This window comes from Vulpes lagopus, chromosome 11 (assembly GCF_018345385.1).
Source record: "Vulpes lagopus strain Blue_001 chromosome 11, ASM1834538v1, whole genome shotgun sequence".
Lineage (NCBI taxonomy): Eukaryota > Metazoa > Chordata > Mammalia > Carnivora > Canidae > Vulpes > Vulpes lagopus.
Window position 1 is genome coordinate 65,827,939 of NC_054834.1, and position 21,322 is coordinate 65,849,260.

The window sequence follows — 21,322 nt, forward strand, 5'->3', positions numbered from 1 at the left end:
TGACTTTCTTAATTTTTTATTAAATGTTTTTTTTCTTTAAAGACTCTATCCAAGGGATCCCTGGGTGGTGCAGCGGTTTGGCGCCTGCCTTTGGCCCAGGGCGCGATCCTGGAGACCTGGAATCGAATCCCACGTCGGGCTCCCGGTGCATGGAGCCTGCTTCTCCCTCTTCCTGTGTCTCTGCCTCTCTCTCTGTGTGTGACTATCATAAATAAATAAAAAAAATTTAAAAAAAAGACTCTATCCAAAAATAGAAAGAAAGAAGAAAGAAGAAAGAAAAGAAAAGAAAGAAAAGAAAGACTCTATCCATTGGGGGACCTGGGGGGCTCAGTCAGTTAAGCATTTGCCTTCAGCTCAGGTCATGATCTCAGGGTCCTGGGTTGGAGCCCCTGTTCATGAAAGCTCTCTCTCTCTCAAATAATAAAAACTAAAGTCTTAAAAAAAAAAAAAAGATTCTATCCATTTATTTGAGAGAGAGAGAGGGCACGTGAGAGCATGATAGGGGAGGGGCAGAGGGAGAGGGAGAAGCAGGCTCCCTGCTGAGCAGGGAGCCTGACATGGAGCTCTATCCCAGGACCCCAAGATCATGACCTGTGCCAAAGTCAGACACGTAACCTACTGAGCCACCCGGCGCCCCTCCAGTACCAATCTCTTAACTGTCAACATTGACCTTGATAAATTAAATATAGAAAAAGGAGAATTTATAGCATTTTAATTTCCCTTCAAACATTTACTTCCACAGTAGGTCTTTCTCCTACATTGTTTTCATCTGAGGCAGAAAAATATGTTTTGTTATTCATCGTCAAAGGTGCTTTTTTTAGAGACAAGCACACTTAAAAGCATGAGAGCAGACATCCTGAGCCAGTGGTACAAGTCCATCCAGCCCAGGAAACATGTAATTCAAACCTTCCCTATATTCTCCTCTAGTTTCTCTGGAAAAAAAAAAAAAAAAAGTACCTTTGAGCCATCTTTTCAATCTTTGGTGAATTTATCCTAGACCTAGCTTGCATAAGTGTAAACTAGCAAATTTTATTGATTGTGTTATGATTTGTAATAGCAAAAGACTGGAAACAACCTGAATGTCCTTCCATGAGACTGTTTAAATAAATACATTTTTAAACAACAGGATAACTATGCGTAATGGAAATGAACCACAGCTACATGCAACCAGATGATGGGAAAAAGAAGTAGCACCCTAAAGAATATTTACCTATGTTTCTTTTTATTTGAGATTAAAATGTGTTACAATAAAAAACTAAACTATAAAGATGTTTACAAAAGTGGTAAAACTATAAAGAAAAGTGAGGAAATAATGACCGAAAAAGTTAAGACAATGTTATTTCTACAGAGGGAGAGATCTGTAAGAGGACATTTGAGGGATGTTTCTGGAGTGTTGGAGATGTTTTACTTCTTGACCTGGATGGTGAGTACATAAGCTTTAGCTTTTTAAAAAAATAGGCTCCACACTCAGAGCCTGATGCAGGGCTTGAACTCACAACCCTAAGATCAAGACCTGAGCTGAGTTCAAATGTCAGATGCTTAATGAACTGAGACACTCAGGCGTCCCAAGTATTAGCTTTATAATTACTCCTTAAACCATACAGAAATATTTTGAGCACTCTTTTATATGAATGAGGTCTCTCATGATTTATAAATATCACTGTCGAGGGGCACCTGGCTGGCTTAGTCTGTGGAGCATGTGACTCTCGATCTCGTGGTTGTGAGTTCAAGCCCCATGTTCAGCACAGAGCTTACTTAAAAAAAAAATCACAATCCATTCAAATAGTGAAATACTATACAGTCATTAAAAAGAACAGAGGTAACTCTCTATGTCTGAGCATGGAATGGATTTAAGGGAAAAATAAAACCAGAGAGAGGTGGAATGTGTTTAGCATGCTACCTTCCGTGTAAAATTTAAAAAATAATATAGCTGCCTTTATTTTTGTGTCTGCTCAGACTATCTAGAAAAATGCACAAGGATCAGGTAACAGGGAGGGTAGCCTTTGGAAGGGGAACTGGGCAGCCGTGTCCTTTTCTGTACCTTCGAGTTCTCTACCATGTGCCTATGTTACTTCTTCAAAAAAATAAAATAACTTCAAAAAATGGTTTTTTTGCCTCTCATTCCCTGGAGCCCCCAAGATATTTTGTTTCAAATCCACTTCTTACTGAAGAGAATGAGGTACCTGCTGGACCCTCTCCGGTCCCCCTTCCTCCACTGCAGAAGGAGGAGGCTGTCCAGTCTCGGCTCTCCCTCCCCTTTGCCCTCCTCTTCCCCCAGGCTTGCTTGTTCTTTCTTATCTCACCTCTGCTCCCTTCTTTGACTCTTTCTCCCATTTTTTTTTTCTCTTTCTGTTTCTCTTCCTCTCCAATCCTCCTCCCACTCCCGCCCCCATCTTCCTTGCCCTTTCTGCGCTTGTCTTCTTGGCTTCTCAGTCTTTTTCCTTCTTCCTTCTGCTTCCTTCCCTCCCCATAAGGACCCCAAAGGCAGAACTGATGCCCCAGCCCTCCACTCACAACGCTTGACCCTGGGCAAGTCACTGACCTCTTGGGCCTCAGTTTAACAAGTGGTTGTCTTGGTTACGTGAGATCACATGGGTGGAAGTGCCCAGCACAGTGCTGGGCACTCAGAAAAGTATTGCCCCCTCCCTTCCCTTTAGGAACTCTTAGCCTCCAGGCGTTGATTATCAGACCCTTTCTGCTGTTCTGAATTGCTTAGAATCTGGGTGCTACTAATCCAATGGTTTTGAATAACAGTGGTCCCTGGGGTTGTGAGTTAGGGAAGAGGCCCCTGGTGCATTTTGGGAGGAGAGGAAGTGGAAGGAAGGGTAGGGAGGGCTTGCTGGACACACACATTGGTGTTCACTGCACAGACAGTGGAGTTATTCTGGCCCATTTTTAAAGCTTGGTGGCCCTGGATCCTTTTCGGGCTTCCGTATCTGGGCCCCTTGGGCTTGGGATAATAGAATCTCTTTCTTCTCCTGGGGGGCCTTAAGACTTAGGCCTGAGGAACACATAGCTGACAGGGTATGCTGTCTGCCTCGTGGAGCTGAGGGCCACACTCCCTGCTTCCAACCAGCACAGGTTCTGCATCTGTCCCTGGATGCAACCCAGTTTCCTTGGGCTGACACTCAAGGCTCTTTGCTTATCTTGTCTTGTTTCTTGCCAGAGGATGGGGCCTCACTGTTCCCTTGTTCTTTTCCATCTTCTTGCCTTTGCTCAGGCTGGTTCCTCAGCTGGATGTTCCCTTTTCCTGGCATGTTTTCCTACCTATGGACCTGACCGAATTAATTGTTCCCCAGTGCACTTAGTACCTCTCTCTTGTTCCCTCACCTCCTCAAAGACCATGCTATCTGTTTACATGTGTGTTTCCCTTGCAGGTCTGGGAACTCCCAGGGGCCCAAGACTGCCGTATTCACATTTGTGCCCCCTTACCAGGCCCCGCACATAAAAAGTTAGTGATTTAAAAAATGAATTAATAGATAAATATGCATATAAACAAACCAAACCAAGACAGAAATGAATGAATGAATGAATGAATGAATGAAGACATCATGCAGGACCTGTTCTTATGGAGTAAACCCACTCCACACACATGCAGTCAGCTAGGACATGGCTTTCTTGATGGGGAAGTGAGGAACAGGGATGAAACTGATGCCCAGTCAGCAGCCTCTCCCTTACTCTTGGGGAGGGGCCTTGGTCAGGTTCGTAGGGAGTCCTGAGGACTTGTGACCTTGACCCCTTGGAGAGTCCCAAGTACAGATTCAAAAAATCAGTGAAGATGGAAGTGAAATAGATCTAATAGTGAACCCAGACCTTGTGAATCCCTAGTCTTTGCTGCCTGTGAGGAAAGAAACTCTTGGGGGCCTGAGATTCCACTGATAGGAAGGAGGCAGGCTAGTCTTAGTGGGAAGAAGGTAGAAAATAAAGAGTTGGACTACACATGGGAAGAAACTGAATGCTCAAAAAATTCTTCTCCAGTGCAGTGGACTCACTGGGGATCAATGGATCAAAACTGTCTCTGTTCATCCTTCTGTCTTCCAGACTAGATCAGGAGGTCTCTGAAGGTAGGGATCTTGTCTGAAACTTCTATTTTCCCATCACTCAGCATAGAGCCTGGAGGTCAGTTAATATTGGCAGGATGCATAGACAGATAAATGAGTGGATGGATGGATGGATGGATGGATGGATGGTTAAGTCAATGGATAGGTGGTTGGATAAATGGATGAATGGATAGATGTGTGAATGCATGAATAAGTGGACAGATGGGTGGATGGATGAATAGGTGGATGAACAGATTGAGAGCTGCATATACAGTGGATAAACAGATGAAAATATAAATGGATTAATAACAGATGGATGGGCTAATATATGAGCATTTCAATGGCTAGATGGACAAGTAAATAAACAGGTGAGTGGATGTATGGGATGGACCAGCAGATAAATGGATGAACAAATGCACAGCTAAATGAACTAATAGACGAATGTATGGTTGGCTTGATGGGTGAAAAGATGGATGGATAAAAAATGGGTAGGAAAATGAATGGATGGGCCAACAAGAAAGGTTTTTAAACTAGGAAGACTAAATTGATATTCAGGTATTGGTAGGGGTGGGGAAACTGAGAAATCTGGGTTGGGAATAGAGCCCCTAGAGATTTGGAAGAAGTGGCGGTACTCAGAAAACTGGGAGGGGAAGTTGTAAGAACCCGGAGCCTCCTCTGGTGGAAGGGAAGCTGGTATGAAGGAGCTCAGGGAGGGGGAAAGTAGCACTGTGCTGAGGACCCTGTCCTGGAGCCCAGCCCCAAGGCAGATAGAATATAAGAGCTGGAGACCCAGATTCCAGAAGAGCCAGGCCTGACACTCTGGTAGATCACACCACTCAGGCTGACCCCCAAAAGTGAAGGCCACCCCTACCAGTTTTGGCCCCAAGCAAGATTCTGTTGGCCACATGGGAATCTCAAAAGCAGTGGGTATTAGTGGGGTTAGGAGTTAGGGGGCCTCAGCAGGGCCTGGGGAGCAGCACTGGCCTCCCTGTGGTCTAGCTAGCCTTCCTCCCTCCTCCTCTTTCTCCTCACCCCAGCCTCCAAGACCCCCCTCAGAGCTCCAGCTTCCTCTGGGCAGGGGGTCTGTCCCCCATGGTCTCTCAGGCCAGGCCCTGAAGCACCACCTGCCCCAGCCCAGCCTGAGACTTCCTGTAGCGCAAGAGATTTATGCAAACGGGCTGGGGCGGTGATGTCACCCCAAGGGGACTATCTCCCAGTGGCAGGCCCTTCGATAAAATCAGGAACTTGCGCTGGCCCTGCAATGTCAAGGGAGGGGGCTCACCCAGGGCTCCTGTAGCTCAGGGGGCAGGCCCAAGCCCTGTGCCCGCCCCGAGTTCATCCAGCCCCCCGACGGGGCGCCCCATCCTGAGGGGCTCCGCACTGGCCCCCACCGAGGCGGGGGACCTGACCATCTCGGAGCTCGGCTGGATGTTACAGGCGTGCAAAATGGAAGGGTTTCCCCTCGTCCCCCCTGTGAGTACCGGGGCTCCTCTGCGATCCTGACCCGCGCGGCCCGCAGCCGCCCATCCGCCTGCCCAGCAGCCCAGCAGCCGGCCGGCTGCCCCCCGGCTCCCTATCTGTGGGAAGCTGGTGTTTCCTCCCTGGAGCTCCTGGCCCGGGACCCGGCGAGGGGCCGTTGGCTTCTTCGGAGCAGGCCCTGGCGGCCGAGGGCTGGGCCCACGGTGGGGCTGTGATCGGTGGGGCCTGAACGGTTATTTATAGATGGGGCTTGGGTGGCGGGTTGGTGGAGCTCCTGGGCAGGGTGCCGGGCTGGGGATGGTGAGGGCGGTGGCAGAGAGATGGCGGAGGAGGAGATGGGGAGCCTGGTGCGAGGGGAAGCCGGTCCCCAGAACAGTAGAGGCGTGAGGGCAGGAGGCGATAGGCCAGAGGTCTCTGGCCCGAGGCCTGGATGCTCCTGAAGACTGAGGCTGGTTTGTGTCTGGGTCTCCAGTGCCCGCTCTGGGGCCTGGCCCAGGGGACATAGCTGTTGACCTGGGGTCTGGGCCTCAGGCCGGCAGGTCCCCAGGGGCTGGGCGGCAGCGGGGAGTGGAGCGGAGACTGGGACGGCAGTTGGGTTGGGGCACTGGCCAGGGAGCAGGGAGACCAGGCAGGTGCTGGAGCGGGCCGTCTGGGGTAGGACCCAGCAGAGCAGAGGCTGCAGTGAGGGCAGGGGCTGAGGGTGGGACAGGGCTGGGACTGGAGGTGAGGCAGCAGGAGTCCCAGGGGACCCCTGGAGGGGAAGGGCAGCAGGCAGGGGCCGGTCCCCACTGCTCCTGCCCTCCTTGACAGTTGCAGCCTTGGGCAGGTGCAGACCTGGGCCCCACAGGGGGGACCCCTCTCTCTTTCCCACCCTGTACCCGCTCAGCAGGGCCCAGGGCCGGGGAGCCCTGGGGGAGCCGGGAAGGGCTTGGCAGGGCCTGCCCACCTGACTCAGCTTTCCCGGCCCAGAGGCAGCTCCCTGCCCCCGCCTCACCCCAGCCAGGCCTCAGAGCCCCGGGAGGCACCCCAGCCCTGACATCCTGCTGTTGGGCAGAGCTGTCTGGAAACCAGTGGCTGGGTTCCCGGCCTTCTTACTGGCCAGACACAGACAGCCAGCTGTAGCTGGCACCCGGGCCCAACCCCACGCCCCCATCCACCACCAAGAAGGTAGTGGAGGGCAGGCAGGGGGGAGACGGAGAGGGTCCCAGGAAGAGCCAGGTCTGCCTCAGGAAAACCACAGGTCCAGAAGCTTGACCACACTGTCTCTGACCCTTGACCTCTCAATCCCCCAATCTCCCCAAACACACCTGAGAAGGAGGCACATCTCCTTGGGTGGCTACACCAAACCCCTTAGGGGCTACTCTGTGCACTCCTGGGAAGGTGGGCTCCCAAGACATCTCAGCCTCCCACCCAAGCCCCAAGGGTTGGAGTAATTGTTGTGCAATCCCTGGGCACACACTGTGGGGGTGGAAGGAGGCCTGATGACTCTTGTGAAGAATGGGTGTGTGTGTCCCTGTGCCTGCACCAGTACAAGGAGGAGTGGGGGGTGGGAAGGAGGAGGAGGGGGAGAGAAGAGGACAGGGAAAAGTGAGAGAGTGGAGGGGGGGGAAGGGAGAGGAGGACAGGGAGGAGTGAGGGAGTGGAGGAGGGGGAGAGGGAGAGAGAAGAGCAGGGAGGAGTGAGGAGGCGGAGGGGGAGGACGGGAAAGGGGAGAACAGGGAGGAGAAAGGAGATAGAGGAGGAGGAGGGGGAGGAGGGGGAGAGAGGAGGGGGAATGGAGAGAGGGGAGAAGGGGGATGGGGAGGAGTGGGGAGGAAGAATGAGGAGTGAGGGCAGGAGGGAAGGGAGGAGGAGAAGGGGTATCCCAGTGGGTGCGTCAGAGGGAGGAGGGAGGAGGGAGAGGGAGGGGGCCAGGGCTCTGGCTGGTCAGGCCCGCGTGGTGAACACTGAGGAGCCATGAGTGTGAGTGGCCACGGGTACCTAGGCCCGGGCACAGGCAGTGGGGACTGTGGCGGGAGGAGCAGTGTACTCAATGACAATGGGTGTGCGGGCGGGATGTGAGTGACCACGATGGGCATGAGCTGGAGCCTGCTGTAAGGTGCCGGAAGGCAAGTGTGAGGATACCTGTGTAAACTCAAGTGGCTGCGTGTGCCTATGGTGTGAGTGTGCGATGGTGAGTGTGAATGCGAGGGGCCTGTAGAGCATGTGAAGGCAGACCACTGGGTGCTAGTTCATGTGTGGGGGTGTGGGTGTCACGGGGAGCGTCTGTGGTTTGGAGGTGTAGGTGTGTCAGCGTGATCGTGAGAGAGTGCTTGTGCGAGGTGGGGCCCTGTGGGTGCCAGTGTGCGTGTGAGTGTGGTTTGAGGAGCAGCTGTGTAGGGGGGAGAGGGAGGCCTGGGGCCTTCTCTCAGCCCAGGTCCTCTTTTGACCTCTGACCTTTGGAGTCCCGTCAGCCCCTTTCTGCAGCAGCAAGACTCCAGTCCTCCTAGGTCCCCTGTCCCCACCGCTGTCTCCCCAGGTTCCAGGCGGGAAGGGGCCCTGGTACTGTGCCCAGGAGCAGGGTGGGGGAGGTGGTGGTGGTGGCCGCGGCACACCAGGGCTGCCACCTGTCCGAGCTGTCCCGCTGCCATCCGAGCCCTGACAGCCTGGTCTCTCAGCAGCCATCGGAAGACCTGGTTCCCTATGACACAGACCTGTACCAGCGCCAAACGCATGAATACTACCCCTATCTCAGCAGTGATGGAGAGAGCCACAGCGGTGAGTACGCGGCCCTCGGCGCCCCACACCCCCGCCCGCACTGATTGAGCATCTTCGGTGTGCCAGGGCCCGAGGTTAGCTCCGTCCACATTTATCTTCTCGTCCAGTCCTTGTGGCTTTTCACAAACGAGGAAGCGGAGGCTCAGGGAGCTAAGCGACTTGTACAAGGTCACGCTGCTGGTCGGTGGCACTCAGTCTATCTGCTCCAGGTCTGGCTTTTTCCTCTTCTGCTCCCCCAAGCCCCCAATTCTTCCTCTCTGGGGCCGTCACCCCCTTACTGTATGGTTCACGCTGGTGTAGCCCCTGCTCCCTGCTGTGTTCTCAACCTCCATGGACATCTGGGGCTGGAGCATTTCTTTGTTGGGGGGGCCTGCCCTGTACAGTGTAGGATATCTGGCAGTGTCCCTGGCTTTTACCCATTAGACGCCAGAAATACCGTCAGTCTCCACGACCAGAAAGATCTTCACACATTGCCAAACGTGTCCTGGGGGACAGAATCAGCCCTAAGAACTGCTCACTAAGGGAAAGGCTCAGAGGGTCCCCTCATCGAGCTGAAGTGGGACCGAGGATGGAGTATGAGCCAGGGGTTCCTTCCGTGAGTCTCACTGCTCATCCCAAGGCCCAGCCTCCACCCTGGAGCAAATTCAGGATAGACAGGGACAGGCATTGGGTGCCTGGAACCTGGGCAGGCCACCCTGACAGGCCACCCAAAGGGGATCTTGCTATAGTGACAGGATGCCCCTGAGCCCAAGTGAGAAGGCCTAGTTAATAGGCCTTCCTTGGAGGGTTCTCCTGGAGTGCTGAAATCTGGGCATGCCACACACTGGGGTGTCTGCAGCCCCAGAGAGAGAGGCAGGCTGGAAGCAGAAGGTTTCTCACGGCGAGGCCACACCTGGGGCCCGGCCACACCTGTAGCACCATTCTTCAGGCACATGGACAGCCTGCCACAGAGGGCACAGCTGCACGGGGAACAAACACCTGGAAGCTACTACAGAGACCTGGAAGCCTTGTCTAGGGAGTGGGTGGTGACTGAGCCTTAAGTCTGCATGTGGGGACACACAGACCTCTTTCAGGATCCCAGGGCTCAGGGGGTGTTAAATATCTTTGTTTTCACCCTTCAAAGCATATTTATGATTCTGCAAGCCATGCATCCTCTCTGTGGGAAAGCTGGACAATTTAAGGAGAAAGCTTCCCCCATCCACTTCCCTCCCCAGCCCCCCAGCCGGTATCAAGGGCAAGCCTCCCTGACCTAAAGACCAGCCCCTGGTGACCCTGGCACCTAGCAGTTCAGGACCTGAGAGGGTCCCTTTGACCCTGAAGACCGGCTCCCCCTGGTGGCTCCAGGAAGCAGGACGGCCCACTGCCCGCACACTCAGCAAAGCCTGAGCCTGTCGAGGGACTCTTTCCCCTCTGGCCTAACCTCCTCTCAGTTTCACTGGGTTCGAGGGCATTTCCTTTGGGTCTGTTGCAGCCTCAGTTTCCCCTCCTGTAATATGAGGGGCTGTGAGCACATCTAGAAACCAGTTGTTTCTGGTGGCTGGGGCTGATGGAGTGAGCCCTTTGGAGAAAGCCTGCACTTTCTTGGCCCAGTGCCCAGGCAGGTCCCTTGTATCCTGGCTGGGGCTCTAGGAATGACACTTGATTAGACCTCTGAGCACCCTGTTCTGGTCACACCCCAATTCCTTCGGAGACTTGCCTAGAGTCCCCAGGTGTCCTGTCCCTACTCCCCACAGCCTGCTCCCATCATTGCCAGTCTGGGCACTGGTGCTGATTTGTGCATCTGTTCTGTCCTTTTTTCTTTTCTTTTCTTTTTTTTTTTTTTTTAAGATTTTATTTATTTATTTGAGGGGTAGGGGAGGATCAGAGGGAGAAGTAGAGTCCCTGCTGAGCAGGGAGCCCAATGCGAGGCTGGATCCCAGGACACCGGGATCATGACCTGAGTGGAAGGCAGCCACCCAGGTGCTCTGTTTTGTCCTTTCCTAATACTTCTTGTCTGAAGACTCAAGAGTCTTCACCCCACACCCTACATCTCCCCCCACCCCCGCCAGTTCCTGCATGTCCTCTGGGTCTGCATTGCCAGGTGGTTGAAACTTACTAAGAAGGCACTGGCGCTGGACCTGGGGCTGGTCCTGGTTTCATCACTCACCAGTGTGTGACCTTAGAGCAAGTGACTTAACCTCTCAGACCCTTTGGTCCCTAATATATGGAAATGAGAGCATGGAAACACTTACCTAGTAGAGTTGTGGCGATTCACTGAGGTAATACGTGAAATGTGTGAGGTCCTGAGTGAGCTTTCAGGACACAGTATATTAGGTTTACTATATGCCCCAGGCAGGGGAGAGGAAGTCGGGAGAGTGGGAGGAACACAGAGGACTCTGTGACAGATCCACAGGTGACAGTCAACCAGCCAGCCACCCACCCATGCAACCACCCACCCTCAAAGCCACCCACTCATCCTTCCAACACTTATTGTCTCTCCACATGTCCACTCATCCCTCACTTGTCCATCCACCAAATAGCTTCTGATTATAAGATGTGTGCCAGACACTGTCCTAGGCACTGGAGGTTCCATGACAAGCGAGTCAGACAGAATTTACATTCCAGTGTGGGAAGAGGTGGTGGTAACCAGTCAAATAAGTAGACACGCAATAAGAAGCCCTATAAAAGGCGAAGTAACGTAATGCAGAGCGCCTACGTAGGGGGCACTTCCACTTGGGTTGTCAGGGAAGGCCTCTGAGGAGGTGGTGGCGGAGGCGAAGTCTCAGTGCAGAGAAGGAACATGCATGAAAAGGGGAAAGATGTTCTACGTAGAGAGAGCAGCAAGTGCAAAGCAGTGCTGACCCCGACAGAGGGCCTGAGTGGCCGGTGCATGGGGCGTGAGTGGAGAACAGAGAGAAGCCAGAGGGGTCTGCCGAGGACAGATCACACAGGCCCAAAGACATGGCAGGAGTTTGGGTGTTAGCCTACAAACAATGGGAAACCATTGCAGGGTTTTGAGCAGGGACATGACATGATCTGAATCATTTTGCGTGTGTGTGTTTGTGTACGTGGTGAGAAATCTAAACAAATTTTAAATCTTGCATTTTTTATTGTTAAAAATAACAAATACTCATTGCAAAAAATTTAAAAATCCTTATCATGGGGGATCCCTGGGTGGCTCAGTGGTTTAGCGCCTGCCTTTGGCCCAGGGCCAGATCCTGGAGACCCCAGATCGAGTCCCACATCGGGCTCCCTGCAGGGAGCCTGCTTCTCCCTCTGCCTGTGTCTCTGCCTCTCTCTCTTTCCCTGTGTGTCTCTCCTGAATAAATAAATAAAATCCTTTAAAAAATCCTTATCATGTAAAATATTTCCCTCTTCCCAGCCTCCTTCCCCACTTGGTCCATCCGTGCAAACATTTTCTTCCCCCTGTATACTCCTGGATGTCTGTCAATGCATGCACGCGCATGTGTATAGTCTATTCCCTCAACGACCAGAATTGTAGTATCGCACCGATCTGCAACTTGCTGCTTTTTACTTAAGCTGTATCATAGACATTTCTTCATAACACACGTGGCATGGCAGAGATGGATAAAAGCTATTTTTCTGGTCTTCCTATTACAATGCTAAGTAAACGTACACATGAAGATTTGAAATGGAGACTTAGAACACTGTCCATTTATTCATCCACAGACATTTATCGAGTACCTTCCATGTGCTAGGTGGAGACGAATCTAGCTTGGATTTTTGATTTGCGATATTGGCTACTGTGCTCTCTTGTTCTGTGTAAGATGAGACTCTGACTGTAGTCACACACACACACTTCACACATACCAAAACGATTACAGCAACTTTTCCCCAGTTTTAGTGATGTATCTGATATACAACACCAGGTAGGTCTAAGGCGCATGGCGTCATGACCTGACGTCTGTAGATAGTGGGAAATGATCACCACAGTAAATTTAGTTAACGTTCTTCACTTTATAGAAATACATAAAAGATTTTCTCCTTGTAGAGAGAAGTTGTAGGATCTAATCCTGTAGCAACTCTCAAATAAACCATATGACATTGGTTTTTGTTTTTTTTTAAGATTTTATTTATTCAAACCTGAGAGACACAGAGAGGCAGAGACACAGGCAAAGGAGAAGCAGGCTCCTTGCAGGGAGCCCGATGTGGGACTCGATCCTGGGACTCTGGGAACATGCCCTGAGCCAAAGGCAGGCGCTCAACCACTGAGCCATCTAGGCATTCCCCCCATATGGCATTGCTAACTGCACCAGTCACCACACTGTACATCGTGTCCTCAGCACTTACAACTAGGAGTTTGTCCCCTTTGAACTCGTCCCTCCAATTCCCCCAACCTCAACCCCGGTCTCTGCCAACCACAAACCTGGTCTCCTTGTCTACAAGCTTGGGATTTTTGTTCTAGATTCTCACTTATATGTGAGATCATACAATATTTGTCTTTCTCCATATAGTAACTTATTAAATCAGTGTCTGAATTTTCCAGGATTATGACCATGTGAGGATTACTCAGCTGAGCCACATGGTGTACTTTGATTATCTGTACTTTCTTCTCACCCCCCCCCCCCAAAAAGAGGACAAGGGGCAGTGTAGCAAGGAGATAGAACCTCGTTCTGGAGCCAGGCTGCGGGGATTCACACCCCATTTCCCCATTACTATCTGGAGTGACCATGGGCAAGATATTTCACCTCTCTGTGTCTCAACTTCATAATAGTAACTACTTCACGGGGTTGCTATAAGGATTGAGTGAATCACGCTACGTAAAATCCTTAGAACAGTGCTGGGCACACCGTGAATGCTTCATGACATGGATAGGGGTTGTTTCTGATTCTAGTGTCCTAAGGGAGAGTGTGTGAGAATGTGTAGGGTTTTATTTTGTTTGTTTTCCTCATGTCTTTATGATTAGCCGTTTGGCTGTGTACAGAAATCTAAGTTGAAAATCACATTTTCTCTGAGGAATTTGAAAGCATTTCTTTATCTTCTGGTTACTAGAATTTTTCTTTTGAAGTCGGATGCCTTTTTATGTCCCCTTTCTGTAATGTAACCGGTTCTTTGTTTTTGTTTTTCTGTTTGATTAGTTTTGTTTTGTCTCTGGAAGTTTTTAGTACCTTCTCTCTCTCTCTCTCTCTCTCTCTCTCTTTAAGATTTTATTTGTTTACTTGAGAGAGAGAGAGAGAGAGAGAGAGAGAGAGCAGAGAGAGAGGGAGAAGCAGACCCTCACTGAACAGGGAGCCCAATGTGGGGCATTTAGTACCTTCACTTAACATCTAGTAGTTCCACTGAATAAGCTTTTTGAAAAGTCACTCTGGCTGCTATGGGAGAATAGATGGAGTGGAGGCCACAGTAGGGACAGGAAGAAAGCACCGAGAGGAAGCTCCTGGAATTATCCAAGCAAGAGATGCTAGTGGCTTGGCCAAGAGTGGTGGTAGTAGAGACAGAAAGAAGTAGGCAGATTCAGGATAGATTTTGAAGGCAGGGCTCATAAAATTTACTGTTTATTCTTATTATGTTATCTTATTTTTTAAAGGTTTGATTTATTTGAGAGAGAGAGAGAGAGAGACAGAGATAGCAACAGAGGGCAAGAGCAGGGAGAAGGAGAAGCAGGCTCCCTGTTGAGCAAGGAGCTTGATGCAGGGCTGAGGAGCCTCCATCCCAGGAGCCTGAGATCATGACCTGAATCAAAGGTAGACGCTTAACTGACTGAGCCATCCAGGTGCCCCTATTCTTATTATTTTAAATTGTGGTAAAATACACATAATATCAAATGGTAGTTCTATTTCTAATTTTTGAGGACCCCTTGTATTGTTTTCCACAGTGGCTGCAACATTTTATATTCCCACCCACAGTGCAGAAGGGTTCCAATTTCTCTACATCCTCACCAACAGTGGTTACTTTCTGTTTTTTTTTGTTGTTGTTGTTGCTGTTTTTTTTGTTTTGTTTTGTTTTATTGATAATAGCCATAGCAATAGGTGTGATAGGATTTGCTCTTTGTGAGGAGATTGGTAAAGGAACTAGAGTTCCAAAGTATGACTCCTCTCCATCCTTCCATATTTCCACGTACTCTTTCATCTTTTCATACCGCCAACCATCCACCCATCCACCAATGTGTTCACACAGCCATCTAATCATTTACTCATTCATCTTTCCAATTGTCCTCTTCACCTGCCAAACCCTCCATCCATCTCTCACGGACCTGCCCATCTAATAAATGTATACAAAGCGTCTCTCCTACACCAGGCACATTGCTAGGTGCTATGGTATCAATAAAAATACAAATCCCACCAGATTTATTTAACAGAGGAAATAACTAAAACCTTAATAATTAGGATAACAGTAGAGAGTAACAAGTATGATGAAGCCTGGAGCTCACCACTCTCTGGACCTCTGGTTCCTTTGAGCAATGTGCAGGAGAGCAGGGTTTCAGGAGCCTGTGTCCAATGGTCTGTGATTTCCTAAAGTTTTTTCTCAGCCCTTGCCTTCTTAATTCCTCATCTTCCTTCCCTGTCTTGTTCTTACTTCTGCTCTGCTGGGGGAGAACCCTGGGCTTAAGACTGGGATTTCTGCTCTAAGGAGATAAGGTCAACTGAATGACACTTAAGGCTTCAGTTTTGTATATGTGTGGAGTTGTTTGGAATATCATTTCGGTTTTGTCTTGGTAACATACAGGTATTAGGGACACCAAAAATACTGAGTAAGAATAGGGATGAGAGGGAAGGACTTTGGTACCAGATCGGGAGCTGGTTTAAAGGGGAGATAATGAGAGATCAAGATGAAAGGGCTTATTGATGGGTGGCTGAATGATGGAGGGATGAATGAAGGGAATGATTGATGATGAATGGGTAGCTAGCTGATGGATGCATGATGGATGGGTGGATGATGGGCCAGTGCTGGATAGATGAATGGATGGTGGATGGATGGATGATAGATGATGAATAATGGGTGAAGGGTAGATGGATAAAAGCAGGCAGTAAAGTCGGTATCACCATGACTCTTAACTAAAGTTTTCATTAATAGTCTTGTCTCTCAGAAGTTGTTTGGTGTGATAGGTAGGAGTTCGGTTCCTGGAGGCAGGCACAGGTGACTTTACCAATGCCTGTCTGTGGACACGGGACTTAATCTCTTTGAGTCATAGTTTCCTCACGTGCAAAAGAAAGATCATATTGAAAAAAAAATAAAAATAAAAACAAAAAAGAGAAAGATCATACTGGTGACCACCTTGTCATAGCTAAGGTGAGATTAAACGGGAAAGGTGATGTGAGTGCTCAGCATAGCTCCAAGTACGTAAAAATACACGTTAAAAGCCAATTTTTATTGATCATGTGATTGACTATTGATTGAGGCTTACTAGGTATGGGGCTATGAAAAGGAGGGTCCAGAGCTAACTCCGGATATGCAAGTGGCATTATATTCCTTTGAGGAGCAGATTTGTGCTAAAGAGGCATATCACAGGATGACCCAGGTAACCCAGTGAAAGCACAAAAAGGGGTGAAGCAATGTGTTTGTGAACAGCCATTTAGAAATGAGGTCCAAAGAGCCCAGGAGTGCTGACCTTTGCACTATGAAGGATTCCTTGTATTGTGTTCTTTCGGAAGGCCCCATGTTTGGAACGTTTCTGCCTACCAGACTGGGTTTATTACATAATTGCGTAAGCACGCAAATCAAGGGTAAAGGCGGTTGCTATTGGGGCTTTTGAAACCTTAATTGTACCTTGAGTCCCCTTCGCAGCTTTCAGGGGACCCTGGGACAGGGTTCCAGAGTTTCAGTGAACAAAGGAACCTCCTGGAGGCCCTGAGAAACTCCAATCTCCAGCTCCCCTCTCGATGCTTCTGATTCACTGGGTCTCCAAGTAGGGCCCAACTCTGACGAAGGTGTACTGAGAACCCCACAGGAAATCCTGGCCTCAGGTTGGGACCACTAGAGTGAGCTCAGGGATCTCATGTAAAGCTAGGACAGAAGGAGGGGGAACAGGAGAGAAAGAGAGCAGTGAGGGGGCCATTGCCCCACACCTGGAGAGCTGCACACTTGCATGGTCCTCTAAAGCCTGGAACTGGAGTGGGTTTGAGTGTGGGGGCTGCTTGGCAGGATAAGGCACGCTGTTAAGATCTGGACAGTTCAACCTGGGTGGGGAAGGCAAAAACGAGAGGGGCCAGGAGTGGGGCCAGAGGGTGGATCCACTCCTAAAGTGGACCCCAGATTGGCTCACCATATATTTAAAGACCCCCCAGAACAGCCCATCTGTAAGGCACAGAGACAACTCTCCCAGGCAGGGGGATAGCTGTTAACTTGCTGCAAGATGACGGCACAAATTAAGTGTTGTTTTGTTTTCCCTTCAGATTTAGATAATTGTGTGGAGGAGTCAGAGACGGTTCTCAGGGGGCTAGGATTTATTCAATGATTCATTTGTTCACTCGTCCCAACATTGTTTGCTGAATGACTGCTGTGTTTACGCCCTGGGAGTAAGGGGGGGAACAAAACATTGTCCTCATGGTGCAATGCTGAGGCCCCAGCTCTAGCCTCTGGGAGAATGCAACAGGCCCCCCCAAACTATTTCTCTGGGCCACTGACTGAGATGGCAGGGAGCGAGAGGAAGAAGAGGAGATAAACGTACATGAAAGTATCTGCCATTTGCTCAAGTGCTAATCTAGGTTCTTTAGAATAATACAGAGTAGTAATAGTAGTAGTAGTAGTAGTAGTAGTAGTAGATAATATTTATTGAATGGGATTTTATGCTAGGTTCTATTCTAAGCATCTTGCAGGCATTAGCTCATTGAACCCTCACAACAAGACTATAAGGTGTGTGTAATTATTCTTTACAGATGATGAAACTGAGGCTTACAGATGGGAGATGACCTGCCATGGGACACAACAGTAAATGGCAGAGGCAGGATTTGAACCAGCTCTGCCTGACTCTCACATCATGCAATTTCTCTCTTCTGTGCCTCTTGTAGAGGTGGGAGTGTGGGCTGCCTGGATTATGGGTTCAAATGATCTCATGTGTAGACAGGACGTCTGTAACTATCCAGTCGGGTCCCTGACTTTTAGACTGGGGAATTGGCGGCTCAGGGTAGTAAAATGACTTGTGCAGGGTCACACAGCAAGCCACCACAGGGTAGTATTAGAGAGCAGGTCTTCTGATAACTGGGTCCAAAGCCAAAAAACCCACATTTTTATGGGATGTGTGAGTGAATGAGTATACACTTGTGTGGAAAAAAAGAAAAGAAATGGAGACAGACAGACACACACACACACACACACACACACACACACACACACACACAGGGCTGGTGGTGGTCCTTCTGGAGCATTCCAGGGATGCTGCCTTGGCCTAGCATCTTGTGCACTCCCTCTTGGGTCACATGAGAAAATCCCTCTTGTCACTTTCTCACCACATCTTCTTTTGGATCCGAGATTGTACCCAGGAATTCCACAGACATGTGGCAGTTTTGCTTTTTTTTTTTTTTCCCTGGAAAAGACGTCCAGGGAAACCATGTCCTAGTTCCAAGATAGGGCTCCCGCGAGCATGTGGCCATTCCCCAAACTTGAATCCACCGCACCGCAGACTCTGAAAGCACCTAGGGGGAGTTTCCAGGGGGGTCTGTGTCCTGGCAACCTCGCTGGAGGACAGATACAGCCGCCTAGGGCCATGGCTTTGAAGCGGCAGCGCCGTGGGCCGGGACAAGTTCTGGTGTGAGGAATGTCAGCCGTGTGACTTTGCAATCACACCTTGGCCATGTGACAAGACCGTGTGCGCGTGACTGTGGCCTCAGGAACCACTCTGTGGAGGGGTAATCAGTATTCCCTGAGGGCCTACTCCGGAGCTGAGAGTTTTTACAAATGGGATCTCATCTGTAGCCTCCCAATAACGATTATCCCCATTTTACGAGTGAGTCACCCACCTGAGGCTGGAGAGGTCCCAGAAAGCAAATAGCAGAGCCAGGATTCAGACCATGACCGTGTCCTGGTGACCACTTGGGAGGCGGGCTAGACTGGCTGCTGGGAAGGCAGGCTTCCCCTCAGGTCTCAGCTCTGCCTGGGACGGGGCCTCTAGCTGCGGGCCCATTCTGTCACCTTGCCCAGCCTCAGTGTTCTCATCTGTAAAATGGGGATGGTGCCTAACAAGGTGGGTGGTGAGATGATGCACCTCCACTTGGAGCCCAGCCGGGCCTGTGATAATAGCCCCCTAGGCCCGGCGTCATGATTTGGGGGGGGGCGGGAATTACTATAGTGTCTCCCCGCCCCGCACCCAGCTCACCCCCGCTGCCTGGCTGTCCCCACAGACCATTACTGGGACTTCCACCCGCACCACGTGCACAGTGAGTTCGAGAGCTTCGCTGAGAACCACTTCACAGAGCTGCAGAGCGTGCAGCCCCCCCAGCTGCAGCAGCTCTACCGCCACATGGAGCTGGAGCAGATGCACGTGCTCGACACCCCCATGGCTCCGAGCCACGCGGGCATCAGCCACCAGGTGCGTGCGGCCCTTGCTCCCTTGGGACGGGCCTGCGGTGAGGCCAGCGCTTCGCAGGAAGCTGACACGGGCTCTTACTCAACTCGGCTTCCTGCCCCACAGCGCCAACGGCGGCCGGAGCTCCAACGGCTGCCTCCTGACCCTCTGGTTGCCCTCGTGACCCCACACCCCTTATCTTCTCCTGCCTGCTGATGGACAGAGCCCTTAGAATCTCTTCCCTCCCCTGATCCACCCCTGACAACCCCCAGCTCCCGGCCCCTCGGGGACCCGGCATTCGAGTCACTGGACACTGGCCTCCACTGGCCTCCCCATCTCCACTGACCCCCTTTATTGACCCTCCTCAGCCCCATGGGCCCTAATCCCAATCAGTGACCTCTGTTAACCTCTATGATCCCTCACTGACCTCCACTGGCCCTTCCCTCACTTCTCACCCACCTGGTTAAACCCCAGTCACTCCCATACCCTACCTATGGGCCCCTCCTCTCTGCCACCTCTGACCCCAGGAATGTCAGGCCATAGGGCACCTCTGTGCGTTTGGGGAAAGGGTGCCCTGTCCCCCCGGCCACGCAGCCACAATCCAGGGGGCCCAGGATGGATGGGATTCCTGCAGCCCTCAGGCTTCCACAACCCAAGCTCTGTGGGTAGCTGCCCCTGCCCGACCCCTGTAACCTGATGGACCTCCAGCTTCCCCGGCCTTCTCCCAAGTCTTTCTGCACCTTGCTGGCCTCCCCACCCTCTCCTTACCCCCTCTTCTCTTGTTCGGATCACCACTACCTGGCGGCCCTGAGCTGTGAACTGGCCCTCACTGACCTCAACCCTCTTTCCCTGCCTTTCTAGGTCTCCTATCTACCCCGGATGTGCCTCCCATACCCGTCTCTGTCCCCGGCCCAGCCTAGCTCGGATGAGGAGGAAGGCGAGAGGCAGAGTCCCCCGCTGGAGGTGTCTGATGGGGAGGCTGATGGCCTGGAGCCAGGGCCTGGCCTCTTGCACGGGGAGACAGGTAGGGTGGCCCAGCCGTCTGGCCCAGCCCTGACCCTGGCCATATACGGGCCCCGTGCACCCAGCCAAGGCCATGGCAGCCATGCCACAGAGCTGCGTGTGTGTCTCTATCTGAGCGTGTGAACATTTGCCGAAGTGTGCACCGCATCTGTGACCATCCGTGCCTATTCGTGTGTCAGTGAGCACATGTGCACAAGTGTGTCGTGAACACACACAGGCATCTATGTGACTGAGGGCGTGTGTCTGTACCTCTCTGGGTTGCATGTGAGCAGGTATGAATGCCAGGCGTGGGCGAGGGAGCCCCTTCCCCTGTAGACCACCCTCTCCTCCCGGTTCTTCCCCAGGGCGCCCCACACCAGGGGGGAGGGGAGGGTGGGTCCCTGGGTCTCCAGGTCCCTGGGTTGGGGCGCTGACCCCCTGCCGCCCACAGGCAGCAAAAAGAAGATCCGTCTGTATCAGTTCCTGCTCGACCTGCTTCGCAGCGGAGACATGAAGGACAGCATCTGGTGGGTGGACAAGGACAAGGGCACCTTCCAGTTCTCGTCCAAGCACAAGGAGGCGCTCGCACACCGCTGGGGCATCCAGAAGGGGAACCGCAAGAAGATGACCTACCAGAAGATGGCCCGCGCCCTGCGCAACTACGGCAAGACGGGGGAGGTCAAGAAGGTCAAGAAGAAGCTCACCTACCAGTTCAGCGGGGAGGTGCTGGGCCGCGGGAGCCTGGCCGAGCGGCGCCACCCGCCCCACTGAGCCCCGGCCCCACACACCCCGCCGGGCCCGCCGGGCCTCCCCGCCGGCCATAGCATTAACCCCTCGCCCGGCCCGGACACAGGGAGGCAAACTCCCAGGGGCCAGGGACAGGACTGAGGGCCGGGCCTCCCCTCACCCGTCCACGCCCTCCTCCGAGCCCGCCACCCACTCCCTCTCCTCGCCCCCCGACCAGGACTCCAACCCCGGCTCCAGCGGGCACACCCCCCCTCCAACCCGGGGCATCTGACCCAGGGCCTTGCTTAGTGTGACCCGGGTCGCTACCTTGGTTGTTTGAAGTCATCATATTTGTATAAATGGAACCCTTCTACTCCAGCGTCTCTTCCTTCCCCCACCTCGTCCCCGTTAGCTTCCTCAAGAAAGTTATTAAAGTTATTCTAGTGAGTCCTCTTGTAGCACAGAGTCTCTTTTATGCTGTTTCGTGCATCTTGTCCGGGCGCCCCTGTCTGGTCTCTCTTTTTCTCATTTGTCCATTGGGTGTTGACTGAGGACCTCGCCTGGTCTGGGCGCTGGGGCCATCAGGACACACGACACCACGAGTTAGAGCTGGTGGAAGAAGGGGTCCTGGGGTTATCAGGGGAATAAATCATACAGAGCCCCTGCGCCTGATATATGGGCTTTTTATTTTTTTATTATTTTTTTATTATTTTTTTTTTATGATAGAGAGAGAGAGAGAAAGAGGCAGAGACACAGGCAGAGGGAGAAGCAGGCTCCATGCACCAGAAGCCCGACGTGGGACTTGATCCCGGGTCTCCAGGATCGCGCCCTGGGCCAAAGGCAGGCACCAAACCGCTGTGCCACCCAGGGATCCCTA

The 21,322-nt window shown here is 51.7% G+C and overlaps 1 protein-coding gene across 2 annotated transcripts; it reads left to right on the forward strand.

Moving 5' to 3' along the window:
• The first annotated feature begins 5,263 nt into the window (after positions 1–5,263).
• On the forward strand, positions 5,264–20,896 carry SPI1 (Spi-1 proto-oncogene). 2 transcript variants are annotated; one of them, XM_041773315.1, is made up of 5 exons: positions 5,264–5,513; positions 8,177–8,276; positions 18,554–18,741; positions 19,579–19,741; positions 20,171–20,896. In XM_041773315.1, exons 1-5 carry the CDS (start codon positions 5,469–5,471, stop codon positions 20,488–20,490), a joined length of 816 nt encoding a protein of 271 aa, XP_041629249.1. In that variant the 5' UTR covers positions 5,264–5,468; the 3' UTR covers positions 20,491–20,896. The 2 variants fall into 2 exon arrangements, with proteins under 2 accessions (XP_041629249.1, XP_041629250.1); XM_041773316.1 differs by having other exon boundaries at positions 5,265–5,513; positions 8,180–8,276.
• The last annotated feature ends 426 nt before the right edge of the window (positions 20,897–21,322 follow it).

Bases quoted from the DNA above. Each gene is read 5' to 3' on its own strand.
- SPI1 (XM_041773315.1), top strand. From the start codon at position 5,469: ATGTTACAGGCGTGCAAAATGGAAGGGTTTCCCCTCGTCCCCCCT. The intron at 5,514-8,176 runs GTGAGTACCGGG...CTGGTCTCTCAG, and splicing joins GGTTTCCCCTCGTCCCCCCT to CAGCCATCGGAAGACCTGGT. The intron at 18,742-19,578 runs GTGCGTGCGGCC...CTGCCTTTCTAG, and splicing joins ACGCGGGCATCAGCCACCAG to GTCTCCTATCTACCCCGGAT.